A 26342-nucleotide genomic window follows, 5' to 3' on the forward strand; every position below is an offset into this window, starting at 1 on the left:
GGAGTTCAGGATCTGCTTGAGTGGGTCTGGTTTGGACCTGAGCACAAAAAGCCTGTTACTGGCCTTTAGATCTGAGCTCACAGAGCAGGCCTCAAATTCTTCAAGTCTCGGTGTCTTTACCAACCTTGGCACTGGAAACAGCCCAAGGTTATCCTGGATGGGGTTGTTATAAATCACTGGATATTACAGGTCCTTCCCATTCTGGATTCAACCCATACACAAATTCACATTAGAACTTTAGTGGAACACCACCAAGTCTCTAATTCTATTCCATTATCAGAGTGTCTTACTTTTCTGTATTTCCCACTAGATTGCAATCTTTTTGAGGGTAAAAACTATCTTGTTCACCACTGCATTCCCACAGATCTGGCACATAATAGGGTTTTAATATATACAGGAAAAATGAATAGAGAGGAAAGCCAAGGACAGATGAACAACAATAAAAACAAAAAATGAACCCACTACATTGAGACAAGATGATCAACAGTTTTGCAAACCAAGCCCAACGAATTTGGTATTTTGCAGACAGGTCATTGTACATTATTGTATAGAGTTAGGTTATTTTCACATATCAATATTCATAGGTGTCTAACGCAAAATTTGCATTTAGACAAAGTACATGTTTTTCTATTGCAAATTATATCTTACTCTGTGAGATTAAAAAAAACAAACAAGCATTTATTTAAAAATACATCCGTAATTTAGTTAACTTTCAAAAGTCACAGGCAGAAATGGCAGTAATGGAAGCTGCCGTCCCTGTCTGATCAGCTAGTCTGATTCTCCTCTAAAGCAAATTTGCCAAATGATTAAACTGGGTTTCATAACATGAGGCAAGTTCAAACAAACAGAATAACTTTGCTATCATTGGGAAAGAACCGAGGGACAGCTAAGTCATTCTACCGTGGCTAATATTTGTATTGTAAATGCAACTCAGAAGAGAAACAACTTTTTCATGTTATCAGATAAATACATATTGGCGTGGAATGAATGAGTTACCCTCACTCCTTTCCAATTTTCACTCTTGCTTTAGGGAGGGAGGTTCCTGTAGCATGCTAAGAGAGGCAGTTAATATTCAAATTACCTAGAGAAAGGTTTCCCCTCTGACATCTTCAAGGCCTAAGGTCTGTCCAACACCTTCATGCTAGACACTAATAGAGGGCACTGTATCTGGTTGAAGGAGGAAAATTGGCAATAAGGGACTGGAGAGTACCCATCAAGGCTGACTGGATATGGGCTGAGAGACTACCCACAGGAAAAGTGTTTCGCACCATCCTCTGGACTTTGTGTATATTTTTGGTGGCTACTGATAACATTGATAATGAACTATACCAGCACACCATGTGTTGATATTGGAACCCACCTGAATATCGTTGCAGACTGTGAGGCATAGCAGTGAGGTTATGCGATAAATCCAATTCTCTGGGGGAAAAGAAAAAGAAAGGAGTGTCAAAATAAACGAACAAACAAACAAAATGACCGAACAGAAATTCAGCAACGTGCACGTTATGATTCCAAGCTAATTTCAACCTAATTTCAATAAAAAAAAATGAATACCTCTTCCTCTTAAATTTAAAACCTGGAGCTTTCCAGGAATTTCACCTTTTCAACAACTCCAAGGGCTTCCTTCTGTGTTGCATAAATAGCGGGAGACAGGTGGGGAAGCATCATTCATGAAAATGTGAAGGCAATAGTGCCCCCTGTTGGAAGTCACCTGAATTTCTTATTGAAGTGAATCCACCTGACTTGAAAAACTACAAGTGTGGCTTATAATATGGCTCCTCTTCCACCTTCTTCTTCTTCTTCTTTTTTTTTTTTTAGCTTTTTCATTCCAGATTTTTGCATTAAATATAATGACCTACTTAACAACCAGCTGATTTTCAAGCTATGTTTTCCCTCCTCCTGGGGTTTGCACAAGCTGTTCCCCTTTGCCAAGCAAATTCTTCCCCCACTCTCCCACACCTTGACTAAATTCTTCTCCTCTTTCAGGCTCACCTCGTCCGGGAAACCTTTGCCTGATAATAAAATAACTAAAACATACTGAGAACTTACTGTGGGACAGGCACTTTTCTAAGTTCTTTCACGGGCATTAACTTGTGTAATTTTCAGGAAAACTGTAGGAAGTAGGTGTGATTATCCCATTTCGTGGAGGAGGAAACGAGGCACAGATGGGGGAAATTTCTAAAAGTGTTACAAAGATGGACCATGAACTCTGAGGAAGGAAGAATCTGTGAGCAAATGCCTAAGAACTAGGGATGGGTGGGGGTGGGGGGGGGAGGAGGTCATAACGAAGATTATGCCGGGATGTTGGTCTTTTGCGCAGACAAGATTCGAAGATTACGGTAAAAGAGAGGTAGTGACTGCTCTGGAGATTTCTGGAGACGGTGCAGCCTCTGTTGGTGACACGGTTCGAGGTACGAGCAGGGGAGTGGGAGGCTGGGGGGGGGGGGGAGGAGGAAGGTGTTCTTGAGAATGTTTCCTAATTCACAATATCCGCCAAATTCTACTTAAATGAATGCTGAATGCATGTGGTGAAACGTAGCACTTTCGGGAAAGCCCTAACCCACGTCTCCTCAGAGGCTGCTTGCTTTTGCTTCTCGGTCCCCAACCGGAGGAATATTCTGCACAGCGCACGAGACCGTTCGCTGCCCGGTTTCCCGGGCCCGTCTCGCTCCCTGACTGGTCCCTGAAGGAGAGCCCTCGCCTCAGAAATAGGCCGCGCCAGGAGAAGCTGCGGCCAGCACCGAAAGGGCGGTTGCGCGGCGACTGCGTTAAGTCGGCCTCTCAGGTCGGCCTCCGGCTCAGCCCACCAGCAGCGTGTCCGAGGTCTGGCGTGAGGCAGCTGCGGCTTCGCCCCAGGGAAGGGAGATGGGCTAGTCGGCGACTGCAGCAGGAAAGCTCGCCTCCCACGGGACCCGCGTCCACAGGCAGCCAAGGGCGCCACGGCTCGGGGCGGCAAAGGCGGCGGGAAGCCGTGCCCCGCCCACTCAACGGCTCCAGAAGAGGCGTGGCCGCGGCAGGCCCCGCCCACAGCGCGCGCGCGGCCCCTGGGCAACCGGCACAACACAACAAAATGGCCGCCGCCTCGCTGGACGCCTGAAGGGAACAACCTGCGCGTCTCCCGCCCCGCCTCGTCCCGCGGGCCCGCTCGGATCGGCTCCTCGGCGGTGAGTGCCAGGCCGGGTCGAGGCCGTTCTCCGGCATCGGGCGGAGCGGTGGGGGCTGGCGACGAAGGCGGGAAGGCCTGGAGCGAGAGTGGGGTGGGACGGCTCGGGACGGATCCGGGGGCGGGGGCGTGTGCCTGGAAATTGGGATTGGATGAGAAGGAAGGGAGGGCCGGAACGGGCGTGGGGAGGAGGATGAAGGAGGGAGGTTTGGATGAGAAGTGAGAAGGTGGGCATGGGGGTGGGGGGCGGTTGGGAATGGAGAACCAGACTGCGGGGAGGTGTGGACGTTGGGTGCGGCTCCGAGAAGGATGGGGGTCCTGCCACCCGGAGGAGGAGGAGGAGGAGGGAGAGGCAGGGGTGTGCCAAGTGTCTGCGGGGAATGGCAGGGATAAAGGACGGTTTGGGTGTCCTTACGAGTGTCCTGGTATCCGACAGAATACAGTACGTGGAGAATGATGAAAGTTAGGGTATTGGGAAGAAATGTTGAAAGGAAAAGCAAATATTTTGTTGTATAATGGTTAAAGGATGGGTGAATCCTGATGTCAAAACTTGGGTTCAAGTCTTGGTTCTACCAACTTGTGTTACTTAACCCGCTCTGTGACTTTGGGCATGTACCTTAATCTTCCTGAGCATGTTTTCTCATTTGTAAAAATAACTGCTAATTACCTTAGAGTGTACAGTATGTGTCAAATTCAGCCCTAAGCCCTTCGCGTGTATTAACTAATTGAGAATTTAAAATAACCTGTATGAAGTGACCGTCTTCATTTTAAAGTTGAAGAAACTGCGGACCAGAGAGGTTAAGTAATTTGCCTAATGTCACACAGTAAATGGAGAAGCAGGATTTGAACTCCCGTTGTTTAGTTCCAGAATTCAAGGTCTTAATTCTCAATGACATACTGCCACTTGTAAATGAGATGAATAATTCTCACCTTATACACCATCTGTGAGAATTTAAATTTGCTAATGTCTTTAAGAGTGCTTAGCACTGTGCTCTTTTCATTCAACAAATATTTATTGTGCATACAACAATAGACAGAATCTCTGCTGTCTTGTAGCTTGGAAACAAGCAATAATCAAGTTGTGGCGCAAATGATCATTTAATTGTAATTGTGAGATGTTCTAAAGGAGACTACTTGGTGCAGGGACTGTATATAATAGGGAGATGTAATCCTTTTGTGCATCTTGAGTGTAGAAACCCTGCCTTCTCAGCATTATTTTTTGAGCCTCACAGTTCTTAGTGCATAAAAGTCACTCAATAAAACTGAGTTACTGAATCAATTAATTAATGGGAAGAGATGGGCAGCTTGTGTTTTAGGATACCTGAGTAGACTGGAGAGAGATAGGAGAGGAGAACCCGGGATGTTAATAGGGTGAAAAAGGACATGGAGGTCAGGGTGTTGGAAGGGAACGGCCAGTATCCAAACAATCACATTGGGATGGAGAGGAATGGGTAGAGGTTTGGCTATTTTGTTGGGGGAGAATAATTTGAAGTCAGAGTATAATAATAGAGATTAGGATGTCAGGGTATTTGCTGAGATGAGTAATTTGGGGAGCCGAGATGGATATAGAAGCGTTGAGATAGGATGCTGGAAAGCACTGCAGAGGAAAGGAGGCTAATACAGCGTTTGGGAATTGGGACGGTGTTTGTGGGGAAACTCGGCAATGAGAATGGGATGAAGTATGGGAGGCAGAGGCTGACAAGCACAGGAGTGGAGGATTGCCTTTGGAGAGGAGTGGGAATCAGCATATTTGAAAGGGCCAGAGAAAGCTGGAGTATTTAAGTGGGTCAATGTGCATGGGATGAAGTAGAATTGTAGGGAAAGTGCGGAGATGTGATTCGAGGGCTACAGGATGGAGAGGGATGTGGAGGTCAAGAAATGGGGATCAATGTTTGCATATTGAGGTGGGCTGGGAAGAAAGAGGGAGGGTTTCGGGGGAGAATGGAAGTCTGTCTCATTTGGAGAAGATCAAAGAAGACGGAAAGTTAGAAGTGCGAGGAAAGGCTGACTAGAGGGGGAGGTATGGTCTTTACTAAGCTGTGTATCAGGGCAAGGGGGTGACAAGATGGATGGTGTTTTCTGACCTGGTCATTTGATTCTGATAATCACATCATTCCAATAACTTTCTCTTGCTGCTGCAGACCTCCTTCTGGGCCTTCGAAATATGTCTCCAGCTCTGGACTTGTTTTGCTTTCTCTTTGTCCTGCCCCTTCACACATTCTAGCCCTGCCTCTAAGTGTCTTATTTCTCTGGCTTGGTCTTTATGGGATTGCAAACTACATCTGGGGTCAAACAGCATCCCCATCCCTCCGTTAAAATTGTAATTGACAATTTACTATGTCCAGGTGCTAGTCTCTGAAATAATGCCAGCTGCTCTCAAGCACAGCCTAGTTCACTATTACTGAGTTAGCTGTTTTATGAGATTGTAATACGTATCTGTTGTTCGAATGTCCAAGTCTTACAGGAGCTATGGCGACCCAGAGAGGGGACCTGAGAATGCATTTTGACTTTGGAGCCACGTTACAATTCATAAAAGAAAGGAGTTGACCTAGATTTCCCAAATCCATTGTAAGATATTTTTTTAAAAACTATAAATGAGTAAAAGTTTTTCTGATCAGAGTTTTTCTGAGGTAGAGAACTTCATGGTAGCAGAGAGGTAGCAGAGGACTTCATGATAGTCTAGTGAGGCCCAGAAGGTCTTAGTCCTTAGGATGTTATGAGGAGAATTCAGGATGGTTCAGTTCAATATTTTAAGAATTTAGAGAGAAGACTAAGATGTGGGATACAAAATAATTGCATTGCATAGAAATATAAGATGTGCTTTTTTTTTTTAACTATTTATTTTTGAGAGAGCACAAGTGGGGGAGGGGCAGAGAGAGGGGGACAGAAGATCCAAAGCAGGCTTTGTGCTGATAGACTGACAGCAGCAAGCCTGATGTGGGGCTTGAACCCACTAACCCCAGGATCATGACCTGAGCTGAAGTTGGACACGCAACTGACTGAGCCACCCAGGCGCCCCTAAGATGTGCTTTTTTTTAGCCACGAAACTCAAAAATCTATAAAGCATATCTCTGTAGCATGTGGCACACACTATTATTCTAATTATGTAATTTTCTATCACGTTATAGGATAGAGAAAGATACGTAGAAGTGACAACTGGGCCCTCCCTGTTCCTCCCCTCTTTTATTTTTTTAATCTCTTGCCCTTATGAAAATTACATTTTAATTCAGGAATAAATACAATTTTTAACTAATTAGTTAATTAGTTTTTATAATTTTATTTTTAAAGCACATGCCTCTTAGCTGTCCTCAAGTTTGAGCCTACTAATCTTATTTAAGAAGAGAAGCCATTTCAGCTTATTACAGAACCAATAGTATTCCTAAGAGACTGGTTTCCATGGCAGAGTAGTGTGATAGTAACACAAGTTTTTTGCCACACTTGTGAAATTAGGACCAAAAGCCTTGTCACTGGCATGACGAGCTGTTATGTGACTTGGAGGAGGCTTTTCTGAACCATATGGATAGTTTAACATGAAAAAATGAAAGAAAGGGGTGCCCAGGTGGCCCAGTGGGTTAAGCGTCTGACTTTAGCTCAGGTCATGATCTCATTCATGGTGTGAGAGTTCAAGCCTCACATCGGGCTGTCTGCTGTCAGCTGAGAGCCTGCTTCGGGTCCTCCGCCTCGCTCTCTCTCTGCCCCTCCCCTGCTCGTGCTCTCTCTCTGTCTCAAAAATAAATAAACATTAAAAAAAGTGAAAGAGAAAGTAAAGACACATAGAAGTTTGTAATTTAAAGTGAGCCAGACTATTGATATAAGGAAGTTGCCATATTGTAATATATAATTGTGAAATAATCACTTAAAAAATTTTTTTTCATGTTTATTTATTTTTGAAAGAGAGAGGGAGGGGGCAGAGAGAGAGGGAGACACAGAATCTGAAACAGGCTCCAGGCTCTGCACTGTTAGCACAGAGCCCTATGTGGGACTCGAACTCAGGAGATCGAACCGTGAGATCATGATCTGAGCCGAAGTCGGACGCTCAACAGACTGAGCCACCCAGGCACCCCAAAATAATCCCTTTTTAAAAACAAATGTAACAGTTTTTTTTTTTCTCTCTTCAAACTAGTCACCTTAAGAAGCTAGATCATAAATAAGTTCAGTGATGCTGTTGTATTAAATTTTCTGTTTTTCCTCCAGGAATTGTTCTTACATTACATGTTATTCATTGATCAAGGTCCTTTAGTGGCATTTTTTCTGGTCTATTTTGTGTGAGGCACCATGCTAGGCTCTAGAGAGCAAATCAAACATGATCTGGACTCCAGAAAACTCACCAATATGATGCAGTAATGAAGACACGGGCTTTGGAATCAGATCAGGATTCAAGCCTTGGCTTAACCAATTAGTTCTGGGACTTTGAACAAATTACTTAACCTTTTAATCTTTATGGGGGGGGGATAATAACAGCTATTTCGTGGAATTGTTGTATTTATTCCTTCTACTGTGATGATACATGTAAGAGCTTATCACAGTATTTGACACTTGGTAAAGTTAATGATCAAACTGGGAAAGGAAAAAGTTGTAGCTGAAGTAATGGGTCTGATTTTCTTGTGAGATGTATAAATTAATTCTGAAAGCAGGACCCAAAAAAGAATTCTAGAAATGTTTTTGCGTAAGATCAGCATTCCTAGAATGACTATGTAGTCATTGAAAGGTGTTACATCTGCCAATTGTTGGTTAATTGATTGACTATATTAATGGCAGCTCTCTTTTACCTATATTGTGTATGTTCCAACCATTTAACAAATTTCTTCATAATCCCAGCCTGTATAATAATACCCATATACTTGTGAAGGTTTTCACACATCAAACCATTATAATATCTCTTTCTAATACCAATTTATATAGCATTAACATTTGAGCTGCCCCAAATCTTTGAATTGAAAACTACTTTTCTAAAAATTAATTTGTGTTTTGTCTTAATATTTTAAAAGGAGAGAGTAGGAGAGATTATGGATGTTGAATAAAAATAGGATCATTGTTAGTGCACCCTTGCTCAGGACCTGTCCATTTTATAAGATTTTTTTTGTCTAAAAGTTTGTCAAACTTGTAATTTTTGCAATGTTTTTAGAATGATTACACTTCTAAGAGCAACTGTGTATCATGACCATCTTTTTTGCATAAACCTAACCTTGCATAGTAGGAGTCGAGGTTGAGGACTAATATTGCTCAAGAAGATATCCTTTGCTGAGGTACTAAATATCATTTTGTCAGTTCCAAGTTCTTCATGAAGAATTCATTAGGTAAATATTACTTATCTGCTTTCTGCTAAGCTCTGTCCTAGGCCTGGAATAAATCAGTGAACAGTATCCCTACTTTCGTGGAACTTACATTCTACTAGGTTAATTATGTTATTTGTGTTACAAATTAGTTTGAGAGGAGAACTGATTCTCATGGTTACTACAGCTAGCATTGTGTTTGACCAGGTCATTTACTGTTCTGGGCCTTAATTTCCTTTTATGAAAAGTAAAGGGATTTGACTAAGGTCCCTTTCATCAATAAATGCTTCCTTTCCTTCTGGAAGATCTGAACTTCAACAAAATTGATTTTGGACAAGCAATAGAAGCCATGCGAGTTTGAAGTGATCAGATGTTTTTCAAATAGAATGAGACAAATGTGAATGAATATCTGAAGCATAATGTTTAACAAAGAAGGCAGATATAAAAGATATTCTATGATTTTATTTACATACAGCTCAAAAATAGTTTCTGGGGCACCTGGCTGGCTCAGTTGGTAGAGTGTGCAACTCTTGATCTTCGGGTTGTGAGTTCAAGCCCCAGGTTGGGTCTAGGGATTACTCAAAAATCAAAATCTTTAAAAAAAATAGTTTAAAAAACCTCTGGCATTGGAAATCAGGATAGTGATTCCCCAGGTGTGGGGGTTAATGATTAGAAGGGGGCATGAGGAGGCTTCTGGGGTTCTGGTAATATTCTGTTTCTTGATCTGGATACTGGTTGTATTCAGTGTGTAAAAATTCATGGAGCTGTACACTTATGTTTTGTGCATTGTTCTATATGGGAGGAAAATGGAGGAATGGGGGAAATGATAAATTCAGTTTGGACATGTTGAGTTACTAAGGCAATGAGATATCAAGGAGACAGTTGGGAATAGGAGTCTGGACCTCAAGAGAGAGGTTGGAATAAATATAAAAACATCAGTATAGAGGTGACACTGGGAGCCATGGGTGTGCATTAGATTGTCTAAAGTGAGATTAGAGAGAGTAAAAGAGACTTGAGGAGCCCTGACATTTGAGGATTGACTAGAGTGTGAACCAGCAAAGGAAGCCAAGGAGTGGCCACAGATGCAGGAGGATACCAGGAGAATGTGGTGTCCCAGAAGCGAAAGAAGAAACGTTATCAGGAGGAGAGAGTACTCATCAGTATGAAATACTGCTGGTTGCCAGATATTTCTACCTTCTTGCATTCTAGGACCTTTGTGGGTATGAGGGTGTTGTGACTAGTTTGGCCCACTAGAGAACAGAAATGACAGGTAAAACTTCTGGGTGGAGCATGCGTCAATACAAGACCCTCTGAAAGTCTGCGTTTCCTTTGGCCAGGTGACCAGCAGTGTCTGAAGCAGTGTCCGCTTCCATCTGCCTGGAATAGTATGGATCCTGGCATCTCTAGCCTCTGAGTTTCTAATGTTGTCACCTTAAAAACACTAGAAAGAGGGGCGTGCCTGGCTGGCTCAGTCATTAGAGCCTACGAGTCTTGAACTTGGGGTTGTGAGTTTGAGCCCCACTTAGGGCACAGAACTTACTTAAAAAATGCTAGAAATTAATAGTTTTGAGAACTCTAAAAAATTAACCTTATTAAATATACTGAAAACTCTTACAGGTTTTGATGGACACCTGGCTTTATTCTTGTCATGAAGAAAGGTTCTCAGCAAAAATTTTCCAGAGCAAAGATGCCCCCATCACCTCGTTCTCCTAGTTCACCATCCCTCACGTCCAATATGAGATCTAGGTCACTTTCGCCTTTAAGTGGATCTGAGACTCTGCCTTTTCATTTTGGAGGACAGTGGCATGAGCAAGGTGAGATCACAGATGAAAACACTATGCTTCTGGACTACCAAGACCATAAAGGTAATGCTTTTTAATCTTAAGAATTTGAACACACGGGCACCTGGGTGGCTCAATCGGTTAAGCGTCCAACTTTGGCTCAGGTCATGATCTCGCAGTTTGTGGGTGTGAGCCCCGTGTCGGGCTCTGTGCTGACAGCTCAGAGTCTGGAACCTGTTTTGGGTTCTGTGTGTGTGTCTCTCTCTCTCTGCCCCTCCCCTGCTCACGCTCTGTCTCTGTCTCAAAAAGAAATAATAAACACTAAAAAAAAAAAAAAAATTTAAGAATTTGAACACATACTCTTGAGTAGAGATGGAAAATACTGAACGTACCTTTTTGGTCCAAGTGAAATACGTATCTTGGTACTAACATGACCTATTGTTTATGCCGACGGAAAGTGTCTAAGGACAGTGGAGGATGAAGTCTTCTGGGTGAGGGTGAAGCTGTCTGAAAGCTGAGGGCAAAGGAGAAGGGAGTTTCCAGAAAGAGGAAGCTTTATTTCCTGTGGTGGGAGAGTGCCTTAGTGCTCATCTGCCAAATTTACCATCATCTTTGGTTAGAGGAAAAGCCTATGTGTTCACTTCAGAGTGGCGTGCCTTAATTCAGTGCAGAAATGTTATCCACCCTTGCACTATTCCAGTCTGCTTATTGACAGAGTGCCTGTCTGTGAACGGACTGATTTTCCTGTAAGGGACGTGTAAATATTCCACCAAGGTTTTGTTTTTATTTCTTTCTTAAAGACAGTCTGTTAGTGTGGGAATCTGTTTTCAGATTCTTTTTTTCAAAGAAACGATTTAATGTGACTAAATGTGAATGAAAACTATGTGATTTCTTTGTTAAGTCATGAAGTCATAGCTATCTATTTGATCGGTTTTTATTAATAAACCTTATCAGATCAGCAATTGAGTTCAGACTATACCCTTGCTGCCAGTTGGTGCATTGGTGACTCTAATTTGATTAATATTTTAGAATATTAGTTTCTTTCCAAAGTAAAGGAAAATCATTTTATTTGGAACCAGAATAAACCTAATATTAACTTATCATAAACAGTCATAGGAAATCTTTGTCACACAGCCTGAATCGGGAACCCAGCATTAATTTTTTCTGACTCATAAAGAATTTTCTTTTTACAGCTGCTTTTGTAAAATGTAAGATGGCTTTAATAAACTTTGATAGCAATATGCAGGCTTAGGACAGGGTATGCAATCCATCACGTTAGTGCTTTATAAAATATGTGGTGTTACTCTCTATTTATAAGACCAACAAATTTGAGTTTCTCACCATTTAAGAAAAGATTTTTAAGAATTCCAGTGTTCCTCACAGACCAATGGAATAGAATAGAGACTCCAGAATTGGACCCACAAATGTATGGCCAACTAATCTTTGACAAACCAGGGAAGAATATCCAATGGAAAAAAGACAGTCTCTTTAACAAATGGTGCTGGGAGAACTGGACAGCAACATGCAGAAAGATGAAACTAGACCACTTTCTTACACCATTCACAAAAATAAACTCAAAATGGATGAAGGGCCTGAATGTGAGACAGGAAACCATCAAAACCCTAGAGGAGAAAGCAGGAAAAGAACCTATCTGACCTCAGCCACAGCAATTTCTTACTCAACACATCTCCAAAGGCAAGGGAATTAAAAGCAAAAATGACCTATTGGGACCTCATCAAGATAAAAAGCTTCTGCACTGAAAAGGAAACAATCAACAAAACTAAAAGGCAACTGACCGAATGGGAAAAGTTATTTGCAAATGACATATGGGATAAAGGGCTAGAATCCAAAATCTATAAAGAACTCACCAAACTCCACACCCGAAAAACAAATAATCCAGTGAAGAAATGGGCAGAAAACATGAATAGACACTTCTCTAAAGAAGACATCCAGATGGCCAACAGGCACATGAAAAGATGCTCAACGTTGCTCCTCATCAGGGAAATACAAATCAAAACCACACTCAGATATCACCTCACGCCAGTCAGAGTGGCTAAAATGAACAAATCAGGAGACTATAGATGCTGGAGAGGATGTGGAGAAACGGGAACCCTCTTGCACTGTTGGTGGGAATGCATACTGGTACAGCTGCTCTGGAAAACAGTGTGGAGGTTCCTCAAAAAATGGAAAATAGATCTACCTTATGACCCAGCAATAGCACTGCTAGGAATTTACCCAAGGGATACAGGAGTGTTGATACATAGGAGCGCTTGTACCCCAGTGTTTATAGCAGCGCTTTCAACAGTGGCCAAATTATGGGAAGAGCCTAAATGTCCATCAACTGATGAATGGATAAAGAAATTGTGGTTTATATACAATGGAATACTACTTGGCAATGAGAAAGAATGAAATATGGCCTTTTGTAGCAACGTGGATGGAACTGGAGAGTGTGATGCTAAGTGAAATAAGTCAGGCAGAGAAAGACAGATACCGTATGTTTTCACTCCTATGTGGATCCTGAGAAACTTAACAGAAGACCATGGGGGAGGGGAAGGGGGAAAAAAAGTTATAGAGAGGGAAGGAGGCAAACCATAAGAGACTCTTAAATACTGAGAACAAACTGAGGGTTGATGGCAGGTAGGGGAGAGGGGAAAGTGGGTGATGGGCATTGAGGAGGGCACCTGTTGGGATGAGCACTGGGTGTTGTATGGAAACCAGTTTGACAATAAATTATGTATGTGTGTATATATATATATATATATACACACATACACACAATAAATTACGTAGACAATAATTATATATATGTACACATGTATGTATATATAAATATATATAGAAAGAATTCCAGTGTTTTTGAACTTTACGTTGGAATTTAAAAAACAAACCCAGGTTAGTGCCAGTTTATTTAAAAAAAAAAAAGCTAACATCAAAATATTGCTGGAAACTTCAGTGCTGCATAATTATTAAAAGTGTAAGTTTTAGGGGTGCCTGGGTGGCTCAGTTGGTTGAGCAGTTGACTTCGACTCAGGTCATGATCTCACGGTTCCTGAGTTTAGGCCCCTTGTTGGGCTCTGTGCTGACAGCTCAGAGCCTGGAGACTGCTTTGGATTTTGTCTCTGTCTCTCTCTCTTCCCCTCCCCCACTCTCTCTTGTCTCTCAAAAAAATGAATAAACGTTAAATTTTTTTTCAAGTGTATGTTTTATTTTATTTTATTTTATTTTTTTAAATTTTTTTTTTTCAACGTTTTTTATTTATTTTTGGGACAGAGAGAGACAGAGCATGAACGGGGGAGGGGCAGAGAGAGAGGGAGACACAGAATCGGAAACAGGCTCCAGGCTCCGAGCCATCAGCCCAGAGCCTGACGCGGGGCTCGAACTCACGGACCGCGAGATCGTGACCTGGCTGAAGTCGGACGCTTAACCGACTGCGCCACCCAGGCGCCCCTCAAGTGTATGTTTTAGATTCATCTGCCTGCATTCAAGCCTGGATTTGCACATCACTAGTTACAAGATCTTGAGCAAACTGTTATAATTTTTTAAAAATAAATAGATATAGTAATTTCTATTTCAAAAATTTGTCCTACAAATCAAATTTTCTAAGTGTAAAGCACTTAGCACAGCGTGGTACATGGTTAATATTTAGTGACATTATTATAGATGCTATATAATTGTTATTATATAATGCTATATAGAGTAACATTTAAACATTGCAATTAGCACTAACCAGCTGTTTTAATATTTGCATGGCTTAAAACAATTTTTTTTTTTGTTATATAACATCAAACTAATATGTTTTTCAGAAAATGTATGTCATCTACTGATGATGATCTGTTTCTCTAATTGCAGAAGCTGATTCACATGCAGGAGTCCGATATATTACAGAGGCCCTTGTTAAAAAACTTACTAAACAGGACAATTTGGCCTTGGTAAAATCTCTGAACCTTTCACTTGCTAAAGATGGTGGCAAGAAATTTAGGGTAAGTTATCAGCATTTCTAAATATGGACATTGTTTTTAATTTTCCTGTGTTTTAAAACTAAAAATTAAAAGATTATATTAGATTTACAGTAACATCTCTTGCTAATTTGTAGCAGATATTGTATTGTTTCCAGTGAAAGTTCTGTCAGAACTATGACATTTTCACATTCATAAGCTGTTACTATTCTATACATTATTGGATTCTCTCTAGAGAAGTGATTGGCAAACTACAGCTTGTAAGGCCAAATCGGGCCTGCTGCCTATTTTTGTAAATAAAATTTTATTGGAACACAGCCACACTCATTTATCATGAATATTGTCTGTGGCTGTTTTTTATAAGGCCCACAAAGCCAAAAATATTCATTACGTGGCTTTTTCCAAAAAAGCTTGTTGATCCCTGCTCTAGAGTGTTTACTGGTTTATTCACAAACTATCCAATATGAACACATTGTAAAAGATGACTTAAATTTTTGAACTGGAAAATATATAAACTTAGATGCCTACTACAATAGTCACAAAAATTAATTCCAGAAGGTTGAATATCTTAAGGAGACCAAAGCAAAACCAACCCACAGAAATACCGTAACAGTATTAGGAAAGAATATAGGAGAATATATTTTAGAAGAGTCGGGAAAGCCCTTTAAGCAAACACCAGCCTTAATGCCACGTAGAAAAATATTGACAGACTTAGCTTGTGTAAAGATTAAAAAGTGTTTAATGAAAGGTACCTTTTAAAAAGTTAAAAGCAACAAACTGGCAGGGACTGTTTTCAACATCTGTAACAATACCCATATAATGTAAAGAGCTTCTACAATTTGGTAAGAGAGACAACTCAATGGAAAATGTGCAAAGGGTATGAACAAGGCATTCGCAAAAGTATTATAAATGACTAATACTGACATGAAAATGTATTCAACTTAATTAATATCAAATAAATATGAAATAAAATAAGAGTTTGGTACCATTTTCCATCTTGTGTGTCTAATGGACAAGAATCAAAAGGATTATTTCATGTTCAGAAAGGTGTGGGAAGTGCATATTATCATATGGTCTTAGTGGGACATACAGATTGGTGCTGCATTTTATAAAGACTGGTAGCATTTATCCAAATGTCAAATGTACTTATTTGATCCAGAAATTGAGTTTATATTTACTGAATTTATACTTACTAACCCAGCAATTCTACTCCTCAATGTCTGTTGTACTCGATTTACATATACATTTATCCAAAAGTATATAGGCATGTTTATTAAGCATTTTTTAAAATAGAAAATTTGGAAATAACCAAATGTCAATAGGGGATTGGTTTTAAATGAATTGTGATACAGTATACCATGAAATACTACCAAGTTTTTTAAAAAATTGAGTTAGAACTCTATGTATTAACATGAGAAAATGTCCAGTGTATTTAATAGGGAAAAAAAGCAAGTTCTAAAACATCTTGTATAGTAAGATCTAAAAATTCTGTTTTTATATATGCGTATGTATGGATGTAAATGAATTGAAAGGTACAGATGTATTTCAACAATGGCTACCTTTGATCAGTTTGATCTTTTACATGGGCCTGGGGACGTGATGAAGAGAGCTTCTTACGTTTCGTTTGAAATTTTCATTAGAATATATTTATGTATTACTTATGTAATTAAAAAGGAAACAGGAGAGGGCACCTGGGTGGCTCAGCTGGTGGCTCAATCCGACTCTTGATTTTGGCTCAGGTCATGATCTCATGGTCGTGGGATCAAGCCCCATGTAGGGCTCTGCACTGACAGTGCAGATTCTCTCTCCCACTCTCTGTCCCTATCCCCTTTCAAAATAAATAAATAAAATTTTTTAAAAAAGGAAAAAGGAGACATTCTAGAGTTTACAAGTTGCAAAAATGACACCAAAGTGGTAAATATTTACTGTATGCTTATTATATGCCAGGCATTATGTTAGGCTATAGGAACACCATACACAGGTAAATAAGCTCGGTTTCTGATCTCTGGGAACATAGAGCTTCCTAGAAGAATGCCTAGCATTAAGAGGAGAAATAGTGAAGGGGAATCAGAGAAAGCACACAGAGGAGAGGCTGAAGGGGCTATGAGAACAGAAGATCTAAGAGTATGATGGAGAGAGGCCAATGGAGGGAGAATATCAAGCACAAACGGATGATAAAAAATGTCATGGAATCATTAAATAGGACTAAAGCTTAGAAGACGTCATTTGGATCTGGTGGTTAAAAAGTCCTTCTGTTTCTCAAACCAACCAAGTTCATTCTTTTAGGGCCTTTGTATTTTTTCTTTTTTACTCTGCCTGTTCACACAGCTGGCTTTTTGTTATTTAGGTCTCAGCTGAGTGTACATCCTCTGTGTGCCACCCAGTTGCAATTAACTCCCTTCTCAGTGACTCCTCATTCTTTCAGTCACCGAGTATTTATTCATTGCCCATTATGTGCCAGGCATTTATGCTATCACAGTGAACACAGCAGACAGATCTGCCCTCTGGATTCCTTGCATGCTGTCATGTCACATTATCTTTCTTTTCTTGTGAATATGCTTCAACATCTGAAAATGTTGTTTATTTCTTTACTGGCTTTCTCTGTGAATGAAAACAAGGACTTTGGTTTCCTTATTCAGCACTGTATTTCCAGTACCTAGAACAGTTCCTGGCACATAATCCATGTTTGAGAAATATGTGTAGAATGGATGAATGAATGGCAGTCTTAGAACTATTTGATTACCTAGTAAAGGCAGAAGATATAGTGCCTTACCAATAGAGTAAGAGTAAACGGAAAGCAGAATGAACAAACGTACACAACTCTTGTGAGGACGTGGTCACAAATAAAGGAGATAAAATGATAGCTTGATAGGAAAACAGGTTCAGCATGAGGTGATTTGCTTTATACAGAGGAGACTGAGCCTGCCAAAAAAAAGGCTCCTGCAGCAGGGGGGATGGTCTAGTTCATTGGTATCCATTGCCTGGTGCTGTATCTGGTATGTAGTAACAGCATAATAGCTGTCTTTTGAATAGTGACTTTTCAAAAAAGTTTATTTTTTTTGAGAGAGAGAGATAGGGAGCCGGGGGGTTGGGGGAGGGCAGAGAGAGAGAGAGAGAGAAAGGGAGAGAGAGAGAGAGAGAGAGAGAGGGACAGAGAGAATCCCAAGCAGGCTCCAAGCTGTCCATGCAGAGCCTGATGGGGGGCTCGACCCCATGAACCTTGAGATCACGACCTGAGCCAAAATCAAGAGTTGGACGCTCAACTGACCAAGCCACCCTGGTGCCTCTGAATAGTGACTTTTTAAATTTGATCCAGGAGAGATAGAGATTGAAGATGCAAGAGCATGGGGTGGGGGGAGGGGGGTAGATGAGATGATGCAAGAGTGTCCGTACCTCAAAGAGTGTACTTTGAGGAAAGAAGGAGAAGAGGGAGAGGGATAGAAAAGTTGAGGTGGAATTCTTGGTGGACAGTCTCGAGTGTCTCAGTGCATAGGAAGTGTTGTCTGTCGAAGGGCAAGGAAAGTTTGGGGAGAGCTGCTATTCCTGGTCAAAGGAATCCCGTACCAAGGGATTGTCCAGGAGAGCAGTAAGGGTTTATTATTTTCTGGTGACTGATTAAAACAGCCCCTGATGCACATACATACACGGTGTACTTTATGTCAAAGAATCTGTTGTCTAAAGTATTCATTTGTTTCCAATTAGTATATCGAAAATTTGGAAAAATGTGTTAAACTTGAAGTACTGAATCTCAGCTATAATATAATAGGGAAGATTGAGAAGATGGACAAGCTGGTAAAATTACGTGAACTCAACTTGTCATATAACAAAATCTGGTAAGTAAATACTTCCTTAGGTAGCATTGCAGGGTTGTCTTTGTTAGAGAGATTAATGCCACTCACATTACTGAATTGAAAGAGTCCTTTGAAATAGCAGACACCTGGATCCTCATTCATTGCTAGCCTAGTGCTTCACATATAACTGCTTTTGTGTTTTGGCATTACTAAAGTGCAGAATAATATCTTTCTAGCGTTATCCAAGGAGATACATGAGTACCAAGTTTTATCTTAATTCTGTGTTTGACAGGAAGTTTTCACAGGTAGAGTCTTTGATCCACTGCCTTATTACATTAAGAAAGTTGACAGGAAGCAGTGTTTTAACCCTATCATTTTGATCCTAAAGATATTCCAATGTGTTTTGATCCTATGTGTTTATCCTGAAGTTTTTTGTTTATTGCTCTAAGAAATACACTCTCAGTCATGTTTCCACTTCATAGTATATATTACTGTGAGAAAGAAACATAATAAAACTGGCAGTGGCAAAAAAATACACACAGAAAACCTGTTATAAACTAAAGGATGCAATTGTCAAATCTTGAAAATCTTTATATACTTCGCCCTGCCTTAGACTTGGTAGATACAGTGGCCAACAAAATAAAACAACTAACAGTGGCAGAGGCTCTAATACAGCAAAAATGGAATGGGGGAAAAACCTGATTAATGAGTTAAATCCTTAACATAAGGTTTATATAAAAAATAATTGATCGTAATGAAAGCAATTCCAATAAAGTGAAAATGAAGATATAAAAGCTTGGAAATATTTGCCCATATAGAAAACTTACCAAGAAATTAATTTGACAATTCAGTTGGGAAAATGTTTCATCAGTGAAAATTCCTCAGTGTGAGTGATGCTTTATTGATTTAAATATTCTGACTGAAATATTTATGTTCATAAATATAGTGTTGTTTTAGGGAGGCCACAAGTTCAAAATGGCAGCCATATCTTGCTGGCATAGCGTGTGTGTGCTCTTGAGATTTTCACCTCTCCTCTAGCTTCCCACTAGTACTTCTCACAGTGATTAGAATGCCACGGACAGACTCTTCTGTATTGTGGGATCCTAAAGTTTGATAGTAAGATACGTAGGATTCCTGAACCCAGTAATGAAGAGTTGGCAGCTTAGCTGTTCTGATCAATTTCTTTTCAGCCACTTTTTGTTTGTTTCTCATTTATAAAAAGGGTTAACAAATTTTAATTACGAAAATTAACCCCACATAAAACGAAGGCAATTTATTCTAAACATACAAGGGAAGGACTGTATCATTATATTTACTAAATTTGATTTTATTTTTTCCAGCAAAATTGAAGGCATAGAAAATATGCATAATTTGCAAAAGCTAAACCTTGCAGGAAATGAAATTGAACATATCCCAATATGGTTAGGGAAGAAGTTAAAATCTTTGCGAATCCTCAATCTGAAAGGCAACAAGATCTCATCGGTAAGTTATTCAGAGTAGCAAGGATGTTTTTCAAATTTTTAGACTTGTGGAAAAAAAAGTTAAAATCTAAGTTTTTTTAAAAAAAAAAAGTGAGATTTCTTCTTTCAAAGTTCTTGGTCCTGTGACCAGATATCGAATTCAGGCATAATCAAGGACTCTCTAGGGTAAATACATATAGGCCTTTCTGGTTGTGCAAAGTTCCATGGTAACTGAGGGTTGGCCTCTTAGGATTTCTGCATCTACCATTTCATTTGAGCCTCAGAAAACTTTTTTTAAGGAGGCAGTAAAGGGATTATTTTTATAATACTATCAGAGAGTATAGTCTTTTTTCCATTTTCGGGTTGAGTCTGTTACCCAAAGCACACAACGTGGGCCAAAATCCAGGTCACTGAATGTCAGGAACAGAGTTCTTTGTTTTTTTCAGACTTACAAATTAAGCTTGATTATAATGTCAGGTGTTGTAGAAGGTTAATCACTAGCTCTTTATATTAGAACAACTTTGTTATCATGGCTCACACAATCTGATAATCCTGTATATTTTTCTTTGGAGTATAATTTATTATTTTCTTCTGACGTTTACACAGGTGTTCAATATGTATTTAAGTAAAAACATTGATTTATTTAAATTTATATTAAAATGAGGAACAATCATGCCTAATTTAAAGAACATCAGTCATAGAATAGACAATAAAAGCTGTGCCTTCTGGGACACCTGGGTGGCTCAGTCAGTTAAGCTTCCGACTTCGGCTCAGGTCGTGATCTCATGGCTTGTGAGTTCGAGCCCCGCGTGGGGCTCTGTGCTGACAGCTCAGAGCCTGGAGCCTCTTCAGATTCTGTCTTTCTTTCTCTCTCTCTCTGCTGCTCCCCTGCTCACATACTTTCTCTCTTTGTCTCTCAAAAATAAATAAACATTAAAAAAAAAAAAAAAAAGCTGTGCCTTCTAATATGGGTCTAGACCTGCCTTCTGTGACCTTGGAAAATCCCTTTATCTGCCTAAAATTCATTGTTTAAATTGGAAAAAAACCAAATTCTACCCTGCCTTCTTTCCTTACCGGCGTGTTATGGGGCTCAGATAAAATGATAGATGTGAAAATGCTTTAAAAACTTTAAAACACTAAATAACTCTTAGGGTTGTATTCCTTAAACCTTCACCAATAGAAGCCAATAATGATAATCAACATTTGTTTAATTGCGGTGCAATTCGCATTGTCTTTGCTTTTTTATTTCACCTTTTATAAAGTTGTGGTAAGATGACTCTGTGCCATTTCACTGCAACAGCCCAACAGCCTCAGAAGAGCCCAAGCCCTGTACTATGTTGCACAGCATCACTTTGGAGCTCTTGTGGCTCATGGAGTGATGGAAAGTGGGAGCCATGAATCTAAAATTTGCTAAAAATACTTCTCAAAGTAGTTGATTTTCAGATAGGATTTGGTGTCAGCTGATGTTAACAGGAAAATCATTCAATAAGTATTTATCATCATTTCTAATTTTGCATGACTTTCTCATCCCAGTTTATATTTGACATTGACATCAGTAAGAGTGATACACATTCACTTGTGAGAGAAGATTTATTTGTACCAGCTATTAAAAATAGTGTTTCTCGGAGCGCCTGGGTGGCTCAGTCAGTTAAGCATATGACTGGCTCAGGTCATAATCTCACGGCTTGTGGGTTCCAGCCCTACATCAGGCTCGGTGATGACAGTTCAGAGCCTGGAGCCTGCTTCAGATTCTGTCTCCCTCTTTCTCTGCTCCTTCCCTGCTCATGCTCACGCTCTCTCTCTCTCAAAAAATTAACAAACGTTAACAAAATTTTTTTTTTAAATAGTGTTTCTCAACCTTTTAAAATCCCTCTTTGGATAAACATAAAAATCATACTTCAAAAATGTGAGTAGCCCTCCATATTCTTATTTATTTTAACTACCAATTTTAACCGTTATCTGAAGATTTGCCAAAATCTTTTTTTATAGCCATTTATATTTTTGATGTGTTCAATCAGTACAGTGAAAAGATAATAGGTTTTAAGTTACACAGACTGGAATTCAGGTCCTGTTTTGTTCATTTGTAAGCTCTGAGCTTTGGGCAAGTTATTTAACTTCTTTGAACCTCAGTTTCTTCATCTCCAAAATTAAGGTGGTGTTTATATCATAGGTTATTGTGAGGAATCATAAATGAAATGGTATATGGAAAATGCCTAATACTCCTCTGATATACTCTAGATACTCAGATACTTCCTTTCTGTTCCTCCCCTCACACCAGTTTTGGATAATGGGTTCTATGCATAGGACCATGGGTTCCTTGCCATGCTGATAGCAATTTTCTTGATTTCTTACTTCCTTGGGTATGTTTTTATTTTAAAGTTAACTTACACTAATACTAATGTTATATATCATTTCAGCTCCAAGATGTAAGCAAGTTGAAACCACTTCAAGATTTGACTTCTCTGATCCTACTTGAAAATCCAGTTGTGGCCCTTCCTCATTACATCCAGTTTACCATTTTTCACCTTCGCTCATTAGAAAGTCTGGAAGGTCAGCCAGTAACTACTCAGGACAGACAGGAAGCTTTTGAGAGATTCAGTTTAGGTAAGGTGACATTTTTAAAAAACTAAATTTGGGCGGGGGAGGAATTTATTTGCAGGAGTTATCCAAAAAATATATTGACATATGAACTTTATAATGCTATTACAATTTGCGTGGAAAATGCATCATAAATCAATTGACATCAACATCATTATACAACAATTGTACATTAACATTATTAAGACTTGGCAAATATTCATTGAGCACGTACTGTGAGCCAGGCACTGTGTCCGGCACCGAGGATACAATGGTGAACAAGATATTGGTACTGGCCTTCAGGCAGCTTGTGTTGTAGTGGAAAAGAGACAAAAAGCAAGCAAACTCAGGTAAAATAACAGAGGAGGACACGCTCTTGGGTAAAGTGATGTAAAGGTATGGCTCTCTGAGGAAGTGACCTGTAAGCAGAAGGCAGAGGCAGGAGAGGATTAGCCATGTAAACAAAGGCATTCAAGGAGAGGGACAGCTTGCTTGCACTCTCAGGCTGGAAAGACCCTGGTAAATTAAGGAACTGAAAGATCAGTACGACTGTGGAGTCGCTCAAGCAAAAGTTGGGAGAGATGGGGGGAGGCATGAGATGACACAGGGCCTTGGGGTTTGGATTTTATTTCAGGGGCAATGGGAAGCAATTGAGAATTTTTAGGCAGCAGTGGGACACAATCCAGTTTATATATTAATGATTATTTTTAGAGTACACTTAGCATGATGAGAGCACTGAGTAGTGTGTAGAATTGTTGAATCACTATATTGTATACCTGAAACTAATATAACACTGTATGTTAAGAATACTGGATGGGCGCCTGGGTGGCTCAGTTGGTTGAGCACCTGACTTCGGCTCAGGTCATGGTCTCAGGGTTCGTGAGTTCAAGTCCCGCATCGGGCTCTGTGCTGTTAGCACAGATCCTGCTTCAGATCCTCTGTCCTCCTCTCTCCCTGCCCCTCCCCTGCTCATGCTTGCTTTCTCTCTCTCATTCTCAAAAATAAATAAACATTAAAAAAAAATACTGGAACTAAAATTTTTTTTAAAGATGATTTTTAATGCAAGATGGAGATTGATTTAGAACAAGGCAAATGAAGATAAAAGGACTTGTTCAGAGGCTATTATGGTAATCTAGACTAGAAATGGTGGCTTGTATTTAGGTGGTGGATGTGGAATAGACAGATCAGTTTTGGAGGTAGAATTAGCAACATTTTCTAATGAATTGGATATTTCCCAGGCTTCTGGCTTAAGTAAGTGATTCGATTGGTGATATTGTACATAAAAAAGGGAGAATTCAGAATGCTGAGTTTGAATGGCTGTGAGACAACCAAGAAGAAGGTTGGAAATGTGCATCTGAAGTTCAAAGAGATCTGTCCTAGAGATATTGTTTGTCAGCATAACAGAATTTAATCCCACTGGAATTGATTGGCTCACTCAGACAGGCGTTGGGAGGAGCAAGAAGGTGAGCCACCTAAGAAGACTAAGAGAGGCCAACAAGGTAAGGGGAAACCCAGGAAGTAGTAGGTTGCAAAACCCCAAGATTTCATGAGAGGAAGTGGTCAGCTACGTTGAATGTTGCTAAGACATAAAGAGAAAATAAGATGGGCACAGAGAAGTGCTTTAGATGGGCAACATATAAGGAGTGGTTGTAAAAATGCTAGATTATATAGATCCAAGAGTGAATGGAAGGGAGACATTTGGGTGAATATTTGAAATTTTCTCCCATAATTTCTCTCTCCTAGTACCTAATAAATGATTTTTTAAATCATTTAAATTTTTCAGTTAAAAAAAAAAATATATATATATATACACACACATATACATATACATATACATATATATATTTATTCACCTATAGCTTCCAGACCAGGAAATGGGCAGAACTGAATGCAGTAACCAAAGAAAGAAAGAGAATATTCAGGAGTGGAGTGGAGGGACAATCATGGCTCAATTCTTACGGCCCAAGATGGGATCAGAGAAAAAGAGGAAAGATTGTCTCTTGATAAGAGAGACACTTTATCAGAAGGGAGCAAAGATGTGTGCAGTTGTGGGTAGTTTTATTGCTTTGGTGGTAGGAAAATGAGAAAGTTCCCGGGGGGTGGGGTCTAAGTTTTCTCAGTGGAATATGAGGTCATCAGCTGAGAAAGAAAATGAAAGGAGTATGGGAGTCTTGAAAAGAAAGAGAAAGGTCTGAAATAGTTATGTCAGAGCATTAGGAAATGAGTCTATGTTCTATCATTTGAAATTGATGTTAGTCCATTTTGACTTACGAAAACAGCAGTTTCATATGGTTTGATCTCATGCTTGCGAAATAGGACACATTTTTATTTATTTATTTTATTTTAACTCCATATTTGTTACCCTGGAGTTTATGTTTTGGAATCATTGAAAATATAAATAATGCAAAGGAAAGTCATCATATAAATACAGTTTTCGGGCAAATGTTTAAATGACTTATGAACATGACTTTGAATATTAATTAGGAGCCTTTAAGGCTCTTGGGATCCAGTAGTGAACCAGACACATGCAGTTTCTGCTTTTACAAAGGTTTAGTGGGAAAGGCCGACAGCCTAGCTATTTGATCACATCTTACAACTCATTGGGTGATGAAGGCCACGGCACAGATGCAGGGTAACCTAAGAACATACCTAGGAAACATCACACCTGGGGAGAGGATCGAGTCAGAGCAGGCTTCTCAAAACATTTTCCAAAATCGAGACCTAGAGGATACAAAATAAGCCAGTAGGAGGTAGAGGAAGAAAGTTCCGGGCAGAGGTGTGAATAAAAGCCCGCAGGTAAGAAGAGCCATCACAAATATGAAGGAGTAAAGTCACTTCAGAAAGGCTGCAGTGGGGTGGACTTGACAATGAGGCTGGAGAGGGACTTTGGGACCAAATCATGAAGAGCTTTGTCAGTTCTTCATGTAAGCGTTTTGGATCCTATTCTAAGCATAGTTGGAAGCCTTTGAATGATTTTTAAGATCACACAGTATTTTACAAACATGCTTACGAATATGAAATAAAATATTGCATGTATTTTAGTAGGAGACCTGGAAAAAACCCTCATTTACCAACATACTAATTGAATGAAATACTTGGAAGTAAAGTGTTACCTTTTAAAATTGTTATCCAAATGATAATGCCTTCTTACCTCTTAGTATAAATCACTTTCTAGCTCAAGATAGTCTTTTTTCCCCCAAAACCATAGTGAATAGTTTTCAAAGTAGAATTATACCTATACTGTTGTAAGACTTCTTTTGCTATTATTTGAGAGATAGTCTTACCTTTATTCAAGTAGAAAATATAATGCTCAATAAACTATTACATTTGTGTTGGCAGAAGAGGTAGAGAGACTGGAAAGAGACCTGGAAAAGAAGACAACGGAAACTGAAGAGCTTCGGAGCGCACAGACAAGGTTCCTTGAGGAAATTAAAAGTCAAGATAAATTGAACAAATCACTGAAAGAGGAGGCCATGTTACAAAAACAGAGCTATGAGGAGCTGGAGAGTAACCTAAACACGAAAAATGAATTGGTAAGCCCATGTTTTACATTGCTTTGACTATATTCTTTTGAGATAGAGAATTCTTTGTCCTTGGGTCTAAAAACAAAACTTCTTGGACATAAAATGGGGAAGGTGTGGTTTAACAAATTTGTGCAAAAGGTTTTACAAGTTGTAGGTAACTGTGAACTGTGTGAAATGGCTCCACAAAAGACGAATACTATCTTGGGCTGCATTATGTGAAGCTGGTATCCAAAACAGGAGGACGGTGAAGCCCCCCACTATGAGGAGTCAGACTGCCCCTAGATGTATGTATTTTGTTTTCAACAACAACATTGTTGGTGAGACTATACATTGGCAAAAACTTTTCAAATTGACAGGGGCGCCTGAGTGGCTCAGTCAGTTAAGCGTCTGACTTCAGCTCAGACTTCAGATGGGCTCTGTGCTGACAGGTCAGAGCCTGGAGCCTGCTTCAGATTCTGTGTCTCCCTCTCTCTCTGCCCCTCCCCTGCTTGTGCTCTGTCTCTCTCTCTCTCTCTCTCTCTCTCTCTCTCTCTCTCAAGAGTAAATAAACATTTACTCTATGTGGATCCTGAGAAACTTAACAGAAGACCATGGGGGAGGGGAAGAAAAAAAATGGTTAGAGAGGGAGGGAGCCAAAACATAAGAGACTCCTAAAAACTGAGAACAAACTGAGGGTTTAGGGGGGGTGGGAGGGAGGGGTGGGTGGGTGATGGGTATTGAGGGCACCTGTTGGGATGAGCACTGGGTGTTGTATGGAAACCAATTTGACAATAAATTTCATAATAATAAATAAAACCAGGAAACTGAAAAATAAATA

At 39.9% G+C, this 26342-nt stretch overlaps 2 protein-coding genes across 9 annotated transcripts in view; one reads left to right on the plus strand and one right to left on the minus strand.

The window, feature by feature from the left end:
• Positions 1–2969, minus strand: part of LOC102963519 (complement C5) — a 56642-nt gene extending 53673 nt beyond the window's left edge. Inside the window, exons 1-3 of one of the 5 annotated variants that reach the window (XM_042963769.1) lie at positions 2808–2969; positions 2050–2178; positions 1361–1419 (exon numbers count right to left, since the gene is read on the minus strand). The gene's annotated coding sequence lies outside the window, so the exon portion shown is untranslated. The other 4 variants (XM_042963770.1, XM_042963768.1, XM_042963772.1 and 1 more) reach the window with 4 other exon arrangements.
• Positions 2970–3055: 86 nt separating this feature from the next.
• CNTRL (centriolin) overlaps positions 3056–26342 on the plus strand; it is an 83742-nt gene continuing 60455 nt past the window's right edge. Inside the window, exons 1-8 of one of the 4 annotated variants that reach the window (XM_042963763.1) lie at positions 3056–3164; positions 5620–5731; positions 10054–10301; positions 14067–14197; positions 17876–18006; positions 19305–19446; positions 21842–22028; positions 25341–25534. In XM_042963763.1, the coding sequence (XP_042819697.1) occupies positions 10085–10301; positions 14067–14197; positions 17876–18006; positions 19305–19446; positions 21842–22028; positions 25341–25534 (1002 nt within the window). In that variant the 5' untranslated portion in view covers positions 3056–3164; positions 5620–5731; positions 10054–10084. Of the gene's footprint in view, positions 3165–5619; positions 5732–10053; positions 10302–14066; positions 14198–17875; positions 18007–19304; positions 19447–21841; positions 22029–23238; positions 23501–25340; positions 25535–26342 lie in introns of those variants that run through there. The other 3 variants (XM_042963762.1, XM_042963764.1, XM_015543042.2) reach the window with 3 other exon arrangements.

This window comes from Panthera tigris, chromosome D4 (genome assembly GCF_018350195.1).
Source record: "Panthera tigris isolate Pti1 chromosome D4, P.tigris_Pti1_mat1.1, whole genome shotgun sequence".
In the NCBI taxonomy this organism is placed as follows: Eukaryota; Metazoa; Chordata; class Mammalia; order Carnivora; family Felidae; genus Panthera; species Panthera tigris.